Source organism: Anopheles bellator, chromosome 2, assembly GCF_943735745.2.
Source record: "Anopheles bellator chromosome 2, idAnoBellAS_SP24_06.2, whole genome shotgun sequence".
Classification (NCBI taxonomy): domain Eukaryota; kingdom Metazoa; phylum Arthropoda; class Insecta; order Diptera; family Culicidae; genus Anopheles; species Anopheles bellator.
Window position 1 is genome coordinate 8,615,654 of NC_071286.1, and position 19,467 is coordinate 8,635,120.

At 47.4% G+C, this 19,467-nt stretch overlaps 2 protein-coding genes across 2 annotated transcripts; one reads left to right on the top strand and one right to left on the bottom strand.

Annotated features, from left to right (window-relative positions):
* The first annotated feature begins 14,358 nt into the window (after nt 1-14,358).
* LOC131209909 (protein O-mannosyl-transferase TMTC4) lies at nt 14,359-16,919 on the top strand. The gene is made up of 3 exons (XM_058203066.1): nt 14,359-14,566; nt 14,632-16,245; nt 16,314-16,919. The coding sequence occupies exons 1-3, from the start codon at nt 14,534-14,536 to the stop codon at nt 16,737-16,739; spliced, it is 2,073 nt and encodes a 690-aa protein (XP_058059049.1). The 5' UTR covers nt 14,359-14,533; the 3' UTR covers nt 16,740-16,919.
* A 131-nt stretch (nt 16,920-17,050) lies between these two features.
* Nucleotides 17,051-19,184, bottom strand: LOC131209846 (zinc finger and BTB domain-containing protein 24-like). Its single transcript, XM_058202991.1, has 4 exons — nt 18,522-19,184; nt 17,947-18,455; nt 17,790-17,882; nt 17,051-17,711 (listed from the first exon to the last, which is right to left on the bottom strand). Exons 1-4 carry the CDS (start codon nt 19,149-19,151, stop codon nt 17,054-17,056), a joined length of 1,890 nt encoding a protein of 629 aa, XP_058058974.1. The 5' UTR covers nt 19,152-19,184; the 3' UTR covers nt 17,051-17,053.
* Nucleotides 19,185-19,467: the final 283 nt, after the last annotated feature.

Genomic DNA, 19,467 nt, shown 5'->3' on the forward strand with positions numbered 1-19,467 from the left:
AACCAGCGCCATCGAAAGACGGTTATTAAGTTTTCAATTCACCTTTTCATCGGCTACCATAAATGGATAATGTTGTCCGCACGGCCCACCAAAACCGCACACAGCGAGTATCAATAACGGAAACGCCAGAGCTGCCGCATAGAGGAGGGCACTCCTGGTCATAATTTCATTAAATCCCCGTGTCTTTTTCACCCGACACGCAATGTCCCCCGGACGAACTCCGGGGACGCATCGTTGGCACGGTTTCAGCGAGCTTCTTAAAAGCTGCCAACCAACCACGCAACCAGCAACAACGCAACGATCGACCAGTGCACTTGCACTTAGGCCAGTGGGCCAGCTACCAAACCACGGTGTGTGGCGACGAGCGTAATTAATTTTACCCACCATCGACCGGAACCTGAACTGGAAGATTGGTCAGTCCTGGTGTCTCCTGTACGCTAACACAAACTCATGAACCCGGCCCATGGTGTCGGCGGCCACAGATTGCTCTCTGGCTGTTGACCTTGGTCCGGGAGAGCCTCCCACCACGTGCCTGATGCCGCCGAAATTCGGGCACGCAGCATTACACCTCGTGGACACGCTGAAATTAAAAACCCAGCACCGGCGCGGTGGGCGATCGTGATTGGATTCGGTCGCCCGATAGTGTGCGGTGCATCAATCAAGAGCTGGTGTCATCAAGAGCGTCCACCATCTGTCAGCATCATCGGGTCCCAACGGTGGGGCCGTAGTTAATTTACGGTGTTTCTCTGTCACGACGGAACATGCAAATAGGTTTACACAGCAGCCGGCACGGATCGATGAATACCTGTGCGCGGAAAGGATGGCTCTGACATCGGCGGACATTTTGGACGTCCGCCAAATACACCAACCACCCGGGGGCTAGATCGTCGATGGACCGTTAAATGCTGCAGTGCGGCTGGGGGTGTGCTAGAGGGTACGAAATAAAGTCGAAGATTTGGTCGCAATTAACACAAACTACAGCTCACGGGTTCTGTGGCTGAGAACGGGAACCAGAAACCATCGGCTATGGTACCATCATTCTAAAAAATGACTCAAAAACCAATCAATAATCCAATCAATTATTAAAACATACCACGTACTGTGGTTTCCCATCTATCGATTTCGCGTAGTTCCTCGAGAGCGCACCGAAAGTAAGTTTCCATTTGTTCCTCCGGTTCCCCCCGGAAAGCCGTGCGCAACACAAAGACCCATCTGTTCGTGAGAAAAATCACATAAAGTGTGATGTCGCTACTCACTGTCGTCGTCCCACACAGCGGTCGTCGCGTCCATCGAGAGGATTATCCGTTGCCCACTTTATTTGGTGCCATTAAAAAGCGATAAAAATATTTAAAGGGCTTAACGTGCCCCGGGCCAAGCCAAGATTCACGGTTCACTAGCAAACGGTGCCAAACAACGCATTGTAGTACCGCTCGCCGGCGCACTGCAGTAGGTGACAGATCAATCCGTGGCAGTAATGGCCGGCGACTGCGTGCCAACGACACAGCGGAAGTAAGCGATTTCAATGGCACCTTCTTCGAAGTGGACCCGAATGCGTACAAAATAAGATCTGCCATCGGACACACGATGTGGCAAAGGAGGGCACCTAACCTTGAACATCGGAGTGCACAGCCCACGGAAGGGCTCGACAGAGGCCTGGTCTTTGACAGGCAATTCAAGAAAGAGTGGAACCGACGGCTACCTTGCGGCAGCCCTCTGTCCTCTGTCTCAGTCTGTGCACCCATGACGTGGGGGCCTCCTTATTGGGGGCCAGGGCCCGCGATGGGTGACGGCTGATTTGGCTTCATTACACACCGCCTCCACACCACAAACCTATATGGGAGGTTCTGCTGGCTGCGGGTTCTTTGTTCCTACCGATCGGTCTCTGACCGTGCGCCAATGAACTGCCGCGGGTTTATGCTGTGACCGGCGGCGTGCGCCAACCAACCGTTAATCTAAACCGACAGATCCGGCACCCAGGCCAAGAAGTACCGTGGAACAGATGGTTTTTGGGGGTGGGTTGCGTATGTGTGCGTTGGCGGCAACCGTTCTGACATTTCTTGCGTGTTTGAAAAGACCAGAAAGAACAGAATGCTAGTTCGAAGAATCGATGAAATCCACCAAAAAGGCTCGATCGCGTTTTTTCGAGCTACGGAAGAGCAGAGAAAAAAGTGCTCGTCAGCGTTTTACTAATTCACAGATCAAAACCCAAGTGGCTGCGAATGCGTCAGCTACTACGTTTGTCGACTAGGGTGCCTCGGGGTGCTGAAGTGGCACAAATCTACGAAGGGTCTGTACTGTGGGGGTCGAGAAGTACCGAAATCGGTCATTCATGCCTAAAGTTGTGCCTCCGTTAATATTCCTTTGCTTTCTTTTCCCCGATGCTGTGTTGGCACAGTTTGTGCGGGAATCCGTACATTGGAAGGGACTTTGTTCGGCGCTTGGCGGCTGGCTCCACCGACGATGATGATGATACACAAACCCCATACACATAGGCAGAAGCCATCCCACGCACGGAACTATCGACCCACGGGTCGCCTGGCAGACGATTTACAGCTGGCACTCGAATAAAATATAAGAGACACCCAAACGCACACATTCATTTTTATGTTTTCCTACATTCTTGCTCTCCATCCAGCAGTTTATCTAAAGAATTTTTACTTCGTTGTCAGCATAAATCGAAGACTGCGACACGAAGGCATTCAGCGATGCACGCTCACACAACGATCAAATATGGTCCAATCTATCAGACGTTACTACGCAATTTAAATACTCGCTGCTAGACGGCGATGACGATATAGTGAAAACACATGCTCACGACAGTGTCTCCATGTGACAGTAACGGTGTCCCATCGCCGGGGGCTTCAGAAATTAAACACCCACCCAGCCCTGGCACGGGCACGGGCACGTGGGTTAATAGTGCACACGGAGATCTACAAGAGAGCCTGCCCAAAAAGTCACATAACTACCAAAGAAGCACCACAAAAACGAGACGAAAGGAAAATGTGAGTCAGATCGTGTTGTAGTTTGCCTAAATGAATTATTACATAGAACATTGATCTCATTATAGAACACATTTGGTTGCTCCTGTTTCCTTTTTTGTTCTTCAAGTCGATCCATCAACCAGTACGATTGAGAAAATGAACAGTCCGGTAGAGCGCGAAGAAACTCAACCACGGATGAACGGATGTGGTTTTGCCAAGCCTTCCTCTAGTGAAAGGTGATCCCTACCTTCTGCCAAGAAATGGCACACCGGGAAACTACATGGGGACCAACAGCATAATCGGATTCCTTGCGACCCGCATCAACCGGCGACACGGTGTAAAACGCAAGCATTATGCGTTGTCAAGTTTCTAAGTGTCCATTCCTTTCACTGAGTTCCTGGAAGCGGAGTGCCGCCTCAGGTGTCCTTGAGGCGTGGTGTGACACATATTGAACGACTTTGTTATACATTTCTTATCACAAAAGCCAGCATTTGCGAACACCACTATATGTTAATGGGAGCATTAAATCAAGTGTGCGTATTTCTTGCGATTAGGTGACGACGGGGTAGATAAGGAAAAATTAGCAGAAAAATAAAGTAAGATGATAAGTCGAATGACATTGAAATTCATTGTTTTCTCTTCAATATTTAAACTAAAAATAGATTTTTGTGCCGACCGCAATAGACGACCACACAATGGGCGATACAAACACACGCCGCCGCCATTAGCTCATCTCCCCAAAGTGACTGATAAAATCATTGGCCAGCCACAGTATCACAGAACAAATAGTAGCTATTCCACCCTCCGCCACTTCAAAACGGTCTGACCACCCGAACCGACAACAGAACAGCACAATTAAGCGACGCTTCACATCCGCCAGAAAACCCGCAAGCAAAACCCATACGCCGGTGGTGAGGCTCCGTTAAACAAAAGAATGCAAAAACCTCCGATCATCGATCGTGTGTGGTGGTGTCTATGCGCCCATGGGAAAGGGAAAACAAAGCATAAAAACAACACTGAGAATAAGGTTTAGAAAATCCACAACAACAAACGCCAGCAACCAGCCAAAAGGAGGATAAAAAACAAAACCAGCGAACGAAACGCAGGGCAAAAAGGGCACACTTCCGCCATCGCTCGCAACACGCAACCAACAGAAAGAGAAAGAGAAAGAGAAAGAGAGAGAGAGAGAGAGAGAGAGAGAGAAAGAAAGAGAGAGCGAAAGAACGCAACGAACGAACACAATCAACAAATTAGATTTGTCCATCGTGCGCGACGAACCAGCCGGACGGTCACACAGGTGGAAAGGGTGCGTATTTGACGTATTCCCGTACACCGCGCGCCGTCGCCGCTGCCGCGTGCGCTTCCGGTGCCCGGTTCGGCCACGAATGTTGACCGTGTTTCCGGTCGACCGACCGATCGGGCGGTGGGAATGGGTTGGCAATTAAAGGCAATTGTGCAGCCTTCTGACTTTGAAGATTGTTTTATTGACTTACATAAAATGGTTGTTCAATCAAATGGACGAAGAACGAATTTTCGTAAAAGTCGTGTCAGATCGGAACAACGTAACATACTAGGCTGTTCAATAAGTTCTGCGCCTCGATACCAGAGGGCGCTGCTACGAGTCTAATTTTTTTTGCTAGATTGGTGCACTCTTCAAATGAACGTATGTGAAGTTTCATTTCAACAGGTCACTTAACATTTTTTTACAAGCCATTTAGTATCGACGTGTTACAGTATGTTTTACAATGGGAAAAATCAAGTATCGTGTAGTGATTGAATTAATTTTATTTTTGGAAGGTTTAAAAGCAAAGGAGATTTATGAACGAATGTTGAATGTGTATAAGGACTCTTCATCTTTAATTTGGGGGTTAAAAGGGCGATTTCTGAGATTAAACGGGGTCGTACTAGCCTTCAAGATGATCCATGTCAAAAACGTCAAAAAACAGACACAGCACCTGCAATCGTAGAAAAATTCAGGATATCGTATTGGAAAATCGTGGAATCACTTACAGAGATTTAGTATAAGGCCTAGCCATCTCATTGAGCCGTATAACCTCTATTATGACTGCAGTTTTGGGTTCCTAAAAGCTGTTTGTAAAATGGGTGCCGCATTTGCTAAAAACGCATTCGAATGCATCTTTCTTGGCAACATTTAAAGCGTTTTCGATATGATAAAGTCGATGTTGTGCATCGAATCATCACTGTGGATGAGACTTGGGTCTATCACTATGATCCTGAATCTAAACAAGTGGCTAAAGAGTGGTGTGAACCCGGTTCTTCAGGTCCGAAACGAGTTCATGTCCAGAAATCGCCCAAAAAGGTGTAAGCATTCATTTTTGCGATGTGAATGGATTTTTTGTTGCCGGATTACTTGCAAACTGATAAAGCAATATATTTCGATTCTTGTTGTAACCTTTAAGACCTACTGAAAGCGAAAATTCGTGAAAAAATATCCGGTTTAAAGAAGAAAATTATCCTCTTTGATCAGGGCAATGCACCCTGTCAGAAGAGCATTTCGAAAATGGCAAAAATCCATTAATCCATTCGAATTGTTGGAGTATCCACCCTTTTCACCAGATTTGGCCTATAGCGACTTCCATCTGTTATCAGACCAAAAAAAATCGTGCGCGGAAAGTATTTTTCATCAATTGATGACGTCATAACAGCTGTGGAAACGTACTGTGACATGTCGATACTAAATGGCTTGTTGAAAAACAAGTAAGTGACCGAATTAAATGAAACTTCACATACGTTCATTTGAAGAGTGTACCAATCCAACAACAAAAATTAGACTCGTAGCAGCGCCCTCTGGTACCGAGGCGCAGAACTTATTGAACAGCCTAGTACCACCCTACAGTAAACCATTCGCCTTACGCATATGAGCGCAAGCCGCCGATTCGGGACTGCAGCGCACATCGCAAGTGCGTGCTTCTTCCGGTCGAGGCCGGCCGCACCGGCGTATGGTCAACATTCACCTCTTCCGGCCCCACCACCAACATGTGCCCAGAACGGTACCGTTACATCAGGTGAACAGAGAAGATGTTCTTCCCAATCCTCCCCCGGGGGCACGACTCCGTATGTGTATGTGTAGCTTTTCCCACAGAACTCGCCCCGCCGGGCCAATAACTGGAGGACTTTCACCCGTCACCAACGCGGTGGATAGACGTTTTCCTGCCTCGCAAACTTGTAAGCGGGGCCACCCTTTACAAACGCGGCCCGCATCCACCCGCTTGGCCGCCGTTCTGTCCACCGGCGGTTCCCTCTCTCGGCCGGGTGTCGCGTGTTTTTCCTGTCTCGCCTATTGATTATGTGGCTCACGTCGGGCAGCAACATGCTTCGGAGGTGGATTTTCACCGTCCATCAGTGTGTCGCGGTCTCTCTTTTTTGTCGCTCACTGTGTTGGTGGAGGCTTTTTTCACCGGCACGGGCACGATGAACGTAGAAAACTCGGGTCGGATTTTGCTCTCAGATCTTGGAGCAAACAGCGGCAACAGCAGCACTTTCTCATTCTGGTGCGCCACCAGCTTTTTCCCGCGCCGATCGGCGATCTGCGATGGCCCGCAATCGGTGACAGTGCGTCACAAAAAGTAAGTGATCAATCGTTTAATTTTAACATTAATTCCTTCACGGTACGGTACGGTACCGTACGTTTGGCATGACGAGTGAGCGCAAAGACGACGGACGACGACAAATGGAATGAATCGGGAGGCGTCGAATAAATTAAACATTATTAATCTCTTCCTCGCAGAAGTTACGAAGGGAAGCGGAAAACGGAGAAAAAAAACAGGGAAACAACCGACTCAAAATGAAGCATTTAGTCGAACCCTACTGGCCCGTGAGCCGAACGGCGTGGAATTATGATACGCGCCCAGGGGCAGCAGCAGCGATCATGCTGCGCCGGAGCGTATATGAGTTGCGCTCGATCCACGGTCGGTAAACTGGTATTTTCTGACGAGAGGGAACGAGAGGCGGGCGACACGGGACGGGACATGGAAACTGAAAACGAAACGAACATGGTGAGCAAAACAAACACCAATCGAGCGTGCGGATGGTGATGGTGGGTTTATGCCGAAGCGAAGGTAGGAAAGAAAGTCCGGGAAAAAATCAACGAACCCATTTTCTCGCAAGAATGCTTCGGCTCGGATGTTTCGACGATGGGAAGACACAATTCAAAAGTTATAAGTTTTATAAATTTAAAAACAACTAAATAAAAGAACATTTCTTACTTGTTCGTGGACGGCTGCAAGCCGCGCGTTGGCCGCTACTAGCGAAAGCGCTACTTTAGCATGATTTATCCGTTTTAAGACAAATATTTCTAAACAAGCAATCAAAGTATTGCGTACATAAAACCCTCGCATAATGTTATGCTCCAGGCACGAAGAGAAACAAATGCGACCCCAGCACAAACAATCACACCGCGGTAAGGGATGCTGCGGCTCTCTCGTATCGGGTGGGTTGTGGGCTGTCGATGATGGTGGAAGTGCTTCACGTTTGTTTTTGTTTCAACTTTTGCATCACCAATTTATGCACGCAACACTCGCCAACATTGGTTGGCCTCCGCTTGCGCTCGCACGGTTAGGCGTAAGGAGTGCCACCGCATTCACTTCTGTGATCTCATTGCTCCCTTCATTCAAGCCCTTCACAGCGGCTAGGATCTCCATCTTGAGGCCCACGAGGAAATGTGAATGTATCTGGAATACCAGGCCCGCGTTCACTTTATTTCACCTCATCTAGGGGAACCAATGGCGGTCTCCTTCGTGCTCTCAACCGAAGGAGCGATGTAAACAACACACACACTTACACACCCACTGGCCCATGATCGACAGAGTCGTCCCACACACCCACTGGCCCACTCCATTCGCGGAGTTCGATCATCCGCCAACGGTTCGCCTACAACATTCGAAAAGTTGCCGTCCGCGCTCGCCACGATCGCTTGTTCCGCGGCGACGAACGATCATAAACAGATATTAAAATAATAATATGAGATTCTTACTGCACACACAGGCAAACGACACACCCACTATGTTGCACCCACCCACGGACTCGCTCAAAATTGTCACAAACGCGCGCTATTAATCAATCCCGACAAAACCCGAACATCGGCTCCGACGAACGGCTGATCGAAAACTGAGCGGGTTGCGCGCGCGCGCGACTTTGCGCAGAACGCGGCGCGAGCAAAACGCGAGATAATGAAACGGAAAGTGAAAGAGAGTCGCCCGCTGCTCCGGGTAATGGAGATCGGTGGAGAAGAGAGCACACCTGAATCCCAAAAAAAAGAGAGCACAAAAGGGTGGTCAAAACATGGCTCCCGCTCTCTTGCCATTCTATTCTCTCACTGGAGAGACAGAAGCATAGAGAGAACGAGAGAGAGAGCGAACGAAAAAGTAATTTTATTGGAAGTGATTAATCGTGTACACAGTGGTGGACACATATGTGGGAGCAAGGTGAAAAATAACCGAACTTGAGTCGAATTGAGCCATCGATCCGAACGCTAACAGCGTTCTTTGAGCGAATATTTCCCGTACACCACCCACTGGTGGCCAATAAAAATTTACCGAAAATGAAACAATAAACATTTCACAGAGAGGAAAAGCCGCACGGACGCTTGGCACTATTCCCGCAGCACACAGATGTTGCTCTAATCGTCGGAATTCCATACCACTCTGCAGGACATCGTTCTGTTTCTGGCAACCCACAGCGTGTCCAATGAAAATGGAGTTGGCGAGAAATGGATGAAACAGATGAAACATTCGGATTCATTCCAATGTTGAGTTAGAGATTGAAGATCGTTTTGTACTACACTAACAAATCGTGCATTAAATAAAATAAAGCCTCAAATTCTTTGCGGAAATCCGTTACGGCTCAACAGTCCCATTTATAAGCTCTACCCGTGACTCGGGGCAGTTCATCCGCTCGGTTGGATTTGCCGGCACATCACTCCTGACCGTTATGCTTGTCTGTTATCAATTCGCCGTTTCAAAATTTTGCAAAATCCCACATTTGACTATTTTTTTATATTTCCTCGGTGCACGTTACCGCTTTGTGCCGTTCAACCCTGATTCACCTGATTCTGGCGAATAAAACGAAACCGTGCGGGTTCGCCAACACGTCAATCTAAACGGACGGCAAGCGGCGCGGCAACTGGTTAAGCGCGCGTGGTTAATTTTCCCAAATGGAAAACCTTGTAACACTTTACAGCACGAAGTGGAACGGCTCTGGCTACGGCCGTGTCCCACCAGCATGCTACGCTTAGGGACGCCGAACCAAACGAGGGCACCCATCATCCTCGGCACTGGGTAATTGCGCTAAGGATATAATCTCATTCTTGTTGCATTGCTCACCTGGCGAAGGTGAAATGGCTCACTCTGCTGTCGCGAGTAGCTTCAAATTTCGTGTCAGCTTCAAAGCACACCACCATTGCTGTTGCTAAAAGCAGAAAGGATATAGGCATTTTAAGGGACTGTGCGTTGACAGTATTTGCAAGTCGAACTAAATGTTTAATCAAATTGTACTTCAAAGTACGGTACTGTACGTCACTAGCTGCGCACAAATTCTTGGCATTCGCTCACTTGACCAACACTGCGGCCACGGATACTTGCGGAACAAAGCAAGCACGACAGCAAAAACAAGGCCAAACATACTGAACTTCCGACCGAAACCTTCCGCACGCAACGTAACGCGACCAGTGCATGCGAAATGTGCAAAAAGAGGCTGTATGTTGCGATCGGGGTGCACAGAAGCAATTACGATGTGGCCCAGCTTTCGTACCACCATCGAGCAAATCGGCAGCCAAAGCGAAACCGAAATCGAAAGTGACGACGGCAGCAAACCAATTCGAAGCGCGCAAACCAAATACAGCGGATCACGAAGCTCAAATACGACCACGAGTAATGGGCTCGCGGCGATCCACCATCCTCCTTTCCGATGGCGCAGATAAATTTAGATTTTCGTAACTTATTTTCAATCTAATCACGTGCCGCCGTCCATCGCTCATCACTCTCGTCGATCGCAAAATCTCGATCCATCCTTTCGACCCTTTCGACGTGGGGCTCAGGGGGTTCAGTTAATTACCAACTCCCGCAACTCCCGTGCTACGGTTTCTTGGCGTGTATTGAAATGTGTCTCTATTCTGCATAAAGTTAATTAGTTTTGAAACACCCATTATGAAAGATGCTTTCCGCGTTCGATCTTTCCCGCTAACGGTCGGCTAGTGTTACGATGCTTCATTTTCGTCATCAAACTTCCTTCGCCAACGAGAATGGGTTTCCTAATAAGATGTACTTCCTGGTTGACGTTAACCGTTGGGCTCAGACCTGTCGTTTTTGATCGATCGAACGGATCTTCAACGATACGATACACGTACGTGATTTATGGCTCGTTAAGCAAATGGGGACTAAGTGAAAAATTATATTCCATTTCTTTCCACTTTTCACCCGGCGGCATTGTGGGTTCAAAGGAGCGCCTCAACGGTTTTGTTCCCATTTTTGCATTACTAATTAGATTTTTATCATCCATCCGGCTGGGCTGGTGGTTGGCAAAAATGTTTTCACTTTTCTTCAAGGATGACGAAAAATAAGGAGAGGCATGTCCGTTCGTAAGGCTTCTGCAAAAAGCCGGTGCTCGATCGGTAAAAAGGTTATCGCAAAGCCATCCCAACCTGACCGACCCTGCAACTCTGAAGGGGAAGCCATTTTGACGAACGAGCTTTTATTGAAATTAATATACAAACGTGTTAGGAAACGCCATTACCACACCTGAGTTTTTCTATGCTAAGGCGAGCAGAGCTTTCCATCGTGGGAAGGCACACGGAAAGAAAGAAGAAAAATCGGGTCAAGCCACGCCAACCTAGAACTATGAAGGGGAACCATCGCCAAGCAGTCCCTTGCCGAACCCGTTTCCTTTTATTAGTTTTTAAGGAGCGGTTGGCCCGATTTTTTCCTTAAGATTCACCGTTAGGTTCTGCGACCCAAAAGTAACATTCAATCACTATCCGGAACCGGTAGTGTGCCCCATTTACCCGTACGGCTCCATTCGGTTCCGGTGCACACTCCGGACATCCTTGGCATCCGTTGCCCAAGGTCGTATGGTAAATGAAGGCGCTACTACATCCGACACAGGCAACGACGAAATGGATTTCCATGGTGCTCATTTACGATGTGAGAAAAATTCAACCTTTTCTACCTTCGACCAGTTAAAGTAGGTTAATAAGGCTATTTGAAAAATGCGGAGTTTCCGGAGAAGATGTTCCACTTTTTTATTCCTAAACTTGGAACATTTAAACTAATGTTCGCTATTCCAAAACCAACTTCCTTCCAAGAACGAGAACACCAACAGGAATCGTTGATCATTTCAATAGGCAAAAACCCATAAATATGGCCGCACCCACCAACAGCGCAGAGCAATAAAAGTGATACCCATCTTTTCCCGTTATTATCTAGCATCACCAATCTCTTGGCTCCAAGAACGGTAATCCTCATGGTGTTTGTTTTTTCTAAACCTTCTTCCGTGCTTCGCCAAAGTACGCAAGTGTCGAATTCCGTTGCATCCATGCAGATACACATCTTTCCGGTTTGCCATAAATGATAAAAGCAACCTTTTTTGAGCATTAAAAAAATATTCACAAAAGCCGTTTAACGTTGCTCTTTCTTAATTACTAGCTGGCCGCCGTCCTATCAGGCCAAAGATAGCACATTAATATTTAGTTCTCTCTTCTAGCTACAAATTAAAATCTTGAATGGACGACTTTTGTTCTAAAGTTTATTCGACTTCTACCGTGGTCGCGAATTCTCGAGAAAGGCTACATTTTGTCTTGCCACAGGGGAAATATTACGGCGTTCTCCCTAGCGAAAGAGAGTTTTTCTTTCCTTCAGGGCATAAAAGAGCACCTACGCCTAGGGGCACAGTCATATGTCCAGGACCGGGACGTTAGAATCGTTTCGTCTTCGCCACCGTCTGTCGCTAATATCCAGTTTAACAGAGGCGAATAAAAGTGGAAAGGAAACATTTTAATGAAAAATCCTGCACGCAACACATTGGTTGTTTTCTTAAATCTCAAAGTGGCCGCCGGGTGTCGGCGAAACTCACGCGGCGCGTAGTCTGAGTATGCCGGTTTGTGATAGTCAGCGCCTTGGGCGCTCGTGTATAGCTGGCGCGTGCGTGAATAACATGCAAATATTTGGCGAGCTAATTTTAGGCCAAGTCGCGTTTACCACACGAACGGTGCGAACGGTGATCGTAAAAACCCAACGGTTGGCGCGATTCAGTGATTCGCGCAACACTCTGCGCGAAAAGGACCACCGCACACCGTATTTTGGGGATATTTTCGAATAAGCGACCAACAAGCATCACTAGCTTTATCGTCTCTATAGCATTTCAAATCATTCGCACCCAGCTCATTTAGTTTTAGGCAATCAATTGGACGTGACCCCTTCATAGTTCCCAGAATCCGAGGTCTCACAACGGATGCTTTGGTAGGGCCACTTCTAATAAGCGCTTAAAACAAAAAATTAAATTTTGCTACGAAGTAACATAAAAGGTACACAGCCTATGGACTTATGATATGTCCCTATTTTATAATGTTTCAATAATACTTTACAACACTATTGGTGGGTTTCATCGGAACTGAAAACTCTTCACACAATGTTGAAAAAAATAAAGGGTTTCAAAGCACACAAGTGATTATAATCATCCTGTTGTAGAGTTACCAGCATGTCCCATTTCCACCGACACGCGCCTTGAGCGTAATAAATGCAGTTTGTAGCGCCAACTTCTTATTCAAAGCCCCAACTATTTGCGTCGATGGAAACGCATGGTACCTCACGCCAAGGTACGTAGCTGTACTACAAAAAAGCGATGTTTTACTTACCTTGGCTAGCAACGACGACGATTCTGATAGTTTCCGTCACGCTCACTACGGTCGCCGAAGGTGTCCTTTGAGTTGTTTCAGCATGTTTGTTCTCTTCCTGCGAACATTGCGATGCTCGAGGACTTTCACCGTGAGCGAACGATTTGTTTCGTTCATCCGAGGACAGAGCCCCCGGCGCTGGTAGCCATTTCCTTCAAATTGTCCAACCAACGAGTGGGGTTGGAGAAAGGGCTTTGTTCTGATTTTATACCGCTACAGTCGGGCATGACAGTTCAATCCACCATTCAAGCGGCACTTCCGGGGGCCGCACTTTGGTTGCACTGCGGAACGTTGTGCAAATTTTGATCCAAAGGCGTTCCTATTATACGTTGCGCTTTTCCGCGACACGACGATGGATTGGAATATTTAGTTAAAACGCAAACCAAAGCACCACACACAAACGAACAGCGCTACTTTTCTCCATTGACCTCCGCTTTTCACTTTCGCCATTTCCTTCTATTTCTCACAACCTTTCCCCGGCACCTCCACTCCCAGTCGCGGCAGCCTTGGTTTCCTCACACACAATCCGCCTCTCGATGATGAAAACCCTCTTTAAACGATTTGGCTCACCTCGTTGATGCTTCATTGGTGCCGTGCCGTGCCTTACATCCAGCCGAAAGGGGATTCAGTTTTCGTTTCCTTTCTGCTCCGAAAGCAATCTACCGGAGCTGAGCGGCAATTTTCACCCGTCGCACATAAAGCGTTTTGTTGTCCTTCCTTGGGGTGCTGTCCAGTGCGATGGAAAGGGCATTCGCGCTGATGAAGACTAGATTAGATTGTACACGCTTTCGACGACCGTTCGAGGATAAAGATACGGGAAGAAAAATTCTTCCCAAGAAAGGACAAAACGAAAGACAGGCACTTAAAATCCTGCTGCTGCTACGGTTACAATTATTTTTCTCTGTCGCACACTAATAAAAGGTTTCCCGGACTGCACACAGTGTGAATGCAAAAGTGAAACGATTTCAAATAAAACTATGTAAACTAGATAGCGAAAAAAGGTTCCAATCAGCGAAGAAACTCCGGCAGGAAAAATCACGGTACCAGGAACTAGAGGGAAAACGTCCTCTCGGAAACAAATGTATTTTTTGTCTGAACATTTTCTGCGTTCATCAGTCGCTTGGCCACACGCACACACGCGATCTGTGTACTGTTTGCTCGTGTGTTGGTGCACGAATTGCACGAAAAATCGTTTCACATGAACAACCAAAGGAAGTTTTGTATGAAATTTCTCTAGTGGTGAGATTGTTTGGTTGTTTACCGACAAATAAGGGTACAGAAAGCAAAAGCTAATAGTTTGTTCTACAGCACATTTATGATTTATGCGAATGAAAATCTATCGGCATTTAAAAGGACTTTTTTCATAGAACGTCCCTTTTTAAAACATCGAAATTAGCAAACTGTCACAAACAAAACATCGCCAAAAACATTAAACAACAATCTGTCAGTTTCGCTGGACGCTAACAAAATCGGTACGGGCGACCGCCCTTCGAGCCGGAATGGAAAATCCCCATTACCCCGGGAGATACTATTTTTTAACCTGTCCTATGTGTCCGTGCACCTTCTCCATCGTTAACAAAATGTGAACCATAGTTTAGTTTAACGAGACGCGGTCGTAAAGCACTTCTTCCACCTAGTTCACCGAACAATGTCTTCTCATCGGCAGCAAACCATCGTTCAGGTTGTCCGCCTGAGTGTTAGCGCTATTTGCCGTAGTAATACTGACCGCTCCCTTTTCGATTCCAGTATGCAATACTTATTGCCGCCTCACTGCTCTCCTACGGTGGATCGCTCTACGGTACATTTGTTTTCGATGATTCTGCGGCAATCGTAAAGAATATGGACGTGCGAAACGTGGCTACTCCGTTGCGTGTTTTACTACGCCACGATTTCTGGGGCAACAACTTAACCGACCCGACGAGCCACAGATCATTCCGTCCACTAACCGTGCTCAGTTACCAGATGGAAAGCCGCTATCTCGGCCTCAATGCGGCACACATGAAGAAAGTCAACTTTGTTCTTCATACAGTGATTTGCCTGCTAGTGATGCGGGTTTATCAAACACTCTCGCGTGAGAGTGGTCAATTTCGGACAGCATTCTGGGCCGCTTTCCTATTCACCGTCCATCCGGTGCACACAGAAGCCGTCGTCGGAATTGTGGGTAGAGCAGATCTACTTGCGGCCCTTGGCTACATCACTGTGCTTCTGCTCTACCAGCGTTGGGTAGACGGTGGCCATCGGTTCGGTATCTTCGTTTACCCTTTGCTCTTCGCCCTGACCGGCGTGTCGATGCTTTGTAAAGAAACTGGAGTGACCGCTCTCGCCGCTTGTGGAGCAATAGATCTACTAAAGAAAATTAAGTGGCCACTTCGTGGTTCTGCTCGTGATCTAGCTAGCCTGTATCGATCCTGTCTGACAAGGGTTGCTGTGCTGACGTTGCTCTCCTTCGTTGCACTTACCTTGCGATTGTGGATTATGGACTTTGAAAGCCCACGATTCCATCGAATGGATAATCCGGTTGGTGCGAGCAACAGCACCATGACAAGAATACTTTCCCAGAGTTATCTCTACTGGCTCAATCTGTGGCTGCTTGCCTGTCCAGACTGGTTGAGCTTCGATTGGGCCTTGGGCTCGGTACCGCTTGTAGAAAGTCTTTTGGATTATCGAATTTCCCTAGTCATACTGTTTTACGGATTGATCATCGCACTTGCTATTCGTTCATCGATTGCAAATCGCAACGAAATTACTATCTCTCTGGCCCTTACCATCGTTCCTTTTCTACCTGCTTGCGGTGTGGTGCGCGTTGGATTCGTGATAGCCGAAAGGCTGTTGTATCTTCCATCCATTGGCTTTTGTTATCTTGTTGCGGCAGGATGTCGGCGCTTGATCAAGCGTTCACTTCTTTTTTATATGCCGCTTTGCTTCATCTGCACAATGTTTATCCTTAAAACACAATCCCGATCCCATGAATGGACTTCGGAAAATCTTTTGTTCCGCTCGGCACTTCGGGTGTGTCCACGCAATGCCAAAGTGTACTACAATATTGCTCGCTTAGCGACCGATCAGGGTGATCGAGAAACGGCCTTCGTGTTCTATCGTCACGCCATTAAACTTCACCCGGACTACGAGGCGGCCCACATGAATCTTGGTAATTTGTATCGCGAAACACACGATCTCTTCACGGCCGAAAAGCACTTACGGAGGGCGATTGAAATACACGAGCCTTTTCCTTCAGCGTGGATGAATCTCGGCATTGTACAGGCGGCGCAAAAGAACCACGATGGTGCCCTTGCAAGCTATCAGCGAGCGCTTGAACTGAAGCCCAACTATGCGAACTGTTTGTACAACTTGGGAAACTTGGTAGGTGCACAAAGGGATTGATTTTTATTTGATCATAATCTAAATACCGCCTTTCGATCTCTTTTCAGTACATCGATATGAATAATTCGACGATGGCGCTTCGCTACTGGCGAGAAGCGATTCAGAAAAACCCCCGTCACAGCAAAGCGTGGGCCAATATTCTTGCTCTTTACGACAATCGAGGGCGGACGGAAGACATCATTCGAACGTCCACCGTGGCGCTCGGTTTTCTCCCGAACGATACGGCGATATTGTTTACACGAGCAAATGCTTACGGTAAGCTTGCGCAGTATGAGGCAGCTGAAGCCCTTTATCGGCAGATTATAACCGCACGACCAGACTATGCCGTGTATCGGGCTAACTTGGGCGTACTCTATCACCGTTGGGGTCAACGTGAGGCTCAGGCGATCGAACAGTATCGGGCGGCGCTGCGGCTCGATCCCAATTTGCGAAGCGCGAAAACAAATCTGCTCAAGCTGATGGACGCCACGTGAAGCTCTAGGGAAACCGAATCAGCTGAGACGTGGAAGCATTTACATTTTAAACGGTTGTGGAGAAATTACCGAGAACTGGTAGCAACGACGGCATTCATCGAGACATGTTTTAAACGTTATCTTTACACGACATAGTTATCGAAAGCAGCATATCCTTATTAAAAGTAAGCAATAACTTATACATCGAAAGAATCAAGACGAAATACATAAACAAAATCTCAAGTTTTACACAAAATGCTTTATAAAGAATTTCTTAGAATGTATATTACAATTCCTTAGAGAAACTATATTGTCCATGATCGCCAGGGCACTCTTCACCCATCGATCATCGCGATGCTACCAAAACTACTATCAACCAGTCCACTTTGTTCCGGTTTCGGCAGTAACACCGTGACGTAATCTTGTAACCCATTAACGACGACACCACTCCGCGGCAACAAGACACTTTCGGTCGCATCAGCCGTGGTCCCTTCGATTAAACTATCCAGCGTATCTTCACCTTTGATAATATAATCACCGAAGCTGACGATCGAGACGTTACCCAGCTCCTCGGCACCTATTGTGACGACCGTCGTTTTAGATGTTACCCCAGCGACTGTTTCTTTAGCATTGGTGCAGACTTCCCCGTGCGATAGCAATGAGTTAGAATGAGCCGCATCCGTTACCGGTGCATCGGACAGGCTGTCATCGGATGCAGTCCAGTTGCCCAACCGAGTCGTATCAACATATGATTCAACCAACGATTGCTCAACTGGATCCATCAAAATAACAGCGGACGTTGTTGTTTTCGAATTCGTAATGCTGCAATCCGGAAGCGCGCCACCCAGCATAGCATCACTGCTGGGAGAAATGGCGGCTTGTGCGTTGATCCAGACACCACTTTCCTCTTTACGATTCGCATAATTTTGGTGTGTGTTTAGGTGTGCTTTCAGGTGGTGCGACTTCGTACAGCGCTTACCGCAGATTGTACAACTAATTAAGTAGAGAGAAACACATCAGGATTTGTTTTCAATTCCTTTCCATTTCACGAGCAACCGTGCAGCAGCTTACCAATACTTTTTGACTCCCGTATGAGTGAGCAGGTGGCTACTAAGGACGTGCGAGTATGAAAACGATTTCCGGCAAAACTCACACTTGTAGGGTCTGTTTGAAAGGAGAAAACCGAGGATCATACGATGATCTTCTCGAACGCGTTTGACCCACTTACCGCTCTCCGGTATGCGTTCGTTCGTGCTTTGTTTTGCTGCCGAAATCCGAGTAGTTGCGGTCACAAAACCGGCACTTGTACGGCTTCTGGCCGGTGTGAGTGCGTACATGGCGCCGCAACTCAAATGGCACTACGAAAGCCTTTTCGCAGTGCTCACACTTGTACGGTCGATCGCCTCGATGTCGTCGGAGGTGCGTTTCCAGAGCGTGCTTGTATTTATAAGTGGTGTTGCATATTTTGCACAGGTGGGTCTGCTTGGTGGTCGACAGGTTGCGCTTCACGCGAATGACCGTCTCCAGCCCGCTGCCGTCAGCTGCTTGCTGCGTCATGACGGTTTCGATCGTAGGTTTTCCTTCATTCGGAGTGTTCGTCTTGCGGATGGATCGTATCGTACGCAGGGAGTTCTCTGACTCTGGTAATGGTTCTGGTGATTCAACCTGTATATCGTTTAGGTCCTGTCCCATGTAACCTTCATTATCGTTTCCAGTTCCGGGGTGATGTTCCGCCTGCTAGAATGAAACAGTATAAAGTAATATTACGACAAGCGACGGAGGAACGCTGCACTACCGACTCACAAGATTTCCATCGCCAGCGCTAAGAATGTTAATGTCGTTGGAATCGAGCAATCGTTCGTAGCTGTAGTCCGTCGTATTCGTTTCCGATTCATCCAAATGATCAACTATCGGATCGTCTGCGGGACTATCGTGGGACATTGCGGCGTCCCATGAGTCCCCCAACGAACCGCTATTCGCCGCCCCCTCTTTGAGCCGATCGTCTGTCGCATCTTCTGTGAGCTTCTGACGAGGAATCACCTTCACATTTAACCCAGTGGGTGGTTTGTAAGTGTACAGTACACCAGAATCCAATGGTATCGCAATCTCTTCCGTTCCATCCGGATTGCACGTGATGGTTTCCTGTTTGCCATTAAGCCGTTTAGGAGTTGAAGGTTCTGATTCTACACAGTCCTTGTTCGTTAGGTATGATTGTAGAATCGCATCGGAGCTGTCACAATTCATTCGAAACCGATATGCCGTTTCGAGCTCTGCGATACATTCGAGGCAGATTCGATCCGGTAGACTGTCGTTCTCGTAGATCAACATATTCGAGCATTTCATTATTTTGTCCGCGTACCGAAGCTGTGACGTGGTGGAGTCGCAGTCGAATAGAGATCGAGTTTCGGCGTTTTGCAAACACACTCGACACATACAAACACACTCGTTCCAGTCCGGATTCAGCGGACTCCCGGTCTCGGAACATATTTCGAGTGTCGCCATGGCTTAACACATTCTTTAATCGACGATCGAAATGTTTTTCACTTTGCCGCGTTTAACAGACGGTTTGTTTACATCCTAAAAACGTAAACACATTCTTGTCAGAAACACAGGGTGACCAGCCCAGTCAAAATACAGCACAATTGCACGGTTTGCGATAACCTCCCCAACAATAGTCGTTATAAATTAAGGAAAAAGATTAGAAGATGTTTTGCAAACTAAACCGTGGCAATTCGCAACGGGTTTTGAG

What these genes read in the sequence shown, in the direction of transcription:
- LOC131209909 (XM_058203066.1), top strand. Translation starts at nt 14,534, where the DNA reads ATGTCTTCTCATCGGCAGCAAACCATCGTTCAG. An exon ending in GGCAGCAAACCATCGTTCAG is followed by an intron (nt 14,567 to 14,631) that starts GTTGTCCGCCTG and finishes TTTCGATTCCAG; the next exon opens with TATGCAATACTTATTGCCGC. An exon ending in TGTACAACTTGGGAAACTTG is followed by an intron (nt 16,246 to 16,313) that starts GTAGGTGCACAA and finishes ATCTCTTTTCAG; the next exon opens with TACATCGATATGAATAATTC.
- LOC131209846 (XM_058202991.1), bottom strand. Translation starts at nt 19,151, where the DNA reads ATGTGTCGAGTGTGTTTGCAAAACGCCGAAACTCGATCTCTATTCGAC. An exon ending in GCGCTGGCGATGGAAATCTT is followed by an intron (nt 18,456 to 18,521) that starts GTGAGTCGGTAG and finishes GTTTCATTCTAG; the next exon opens with CAGGCGGAACATCACCCCGG. An exon ending in ACGGGAGTCAAAAAGTATTG is followed by an intron (nt 17,712 to 17,789) that starts GTAAGCTGCTGC and finishes CTACTTAATTAG; the next exon opens with TTGTACAATCTGCGGTAAGC.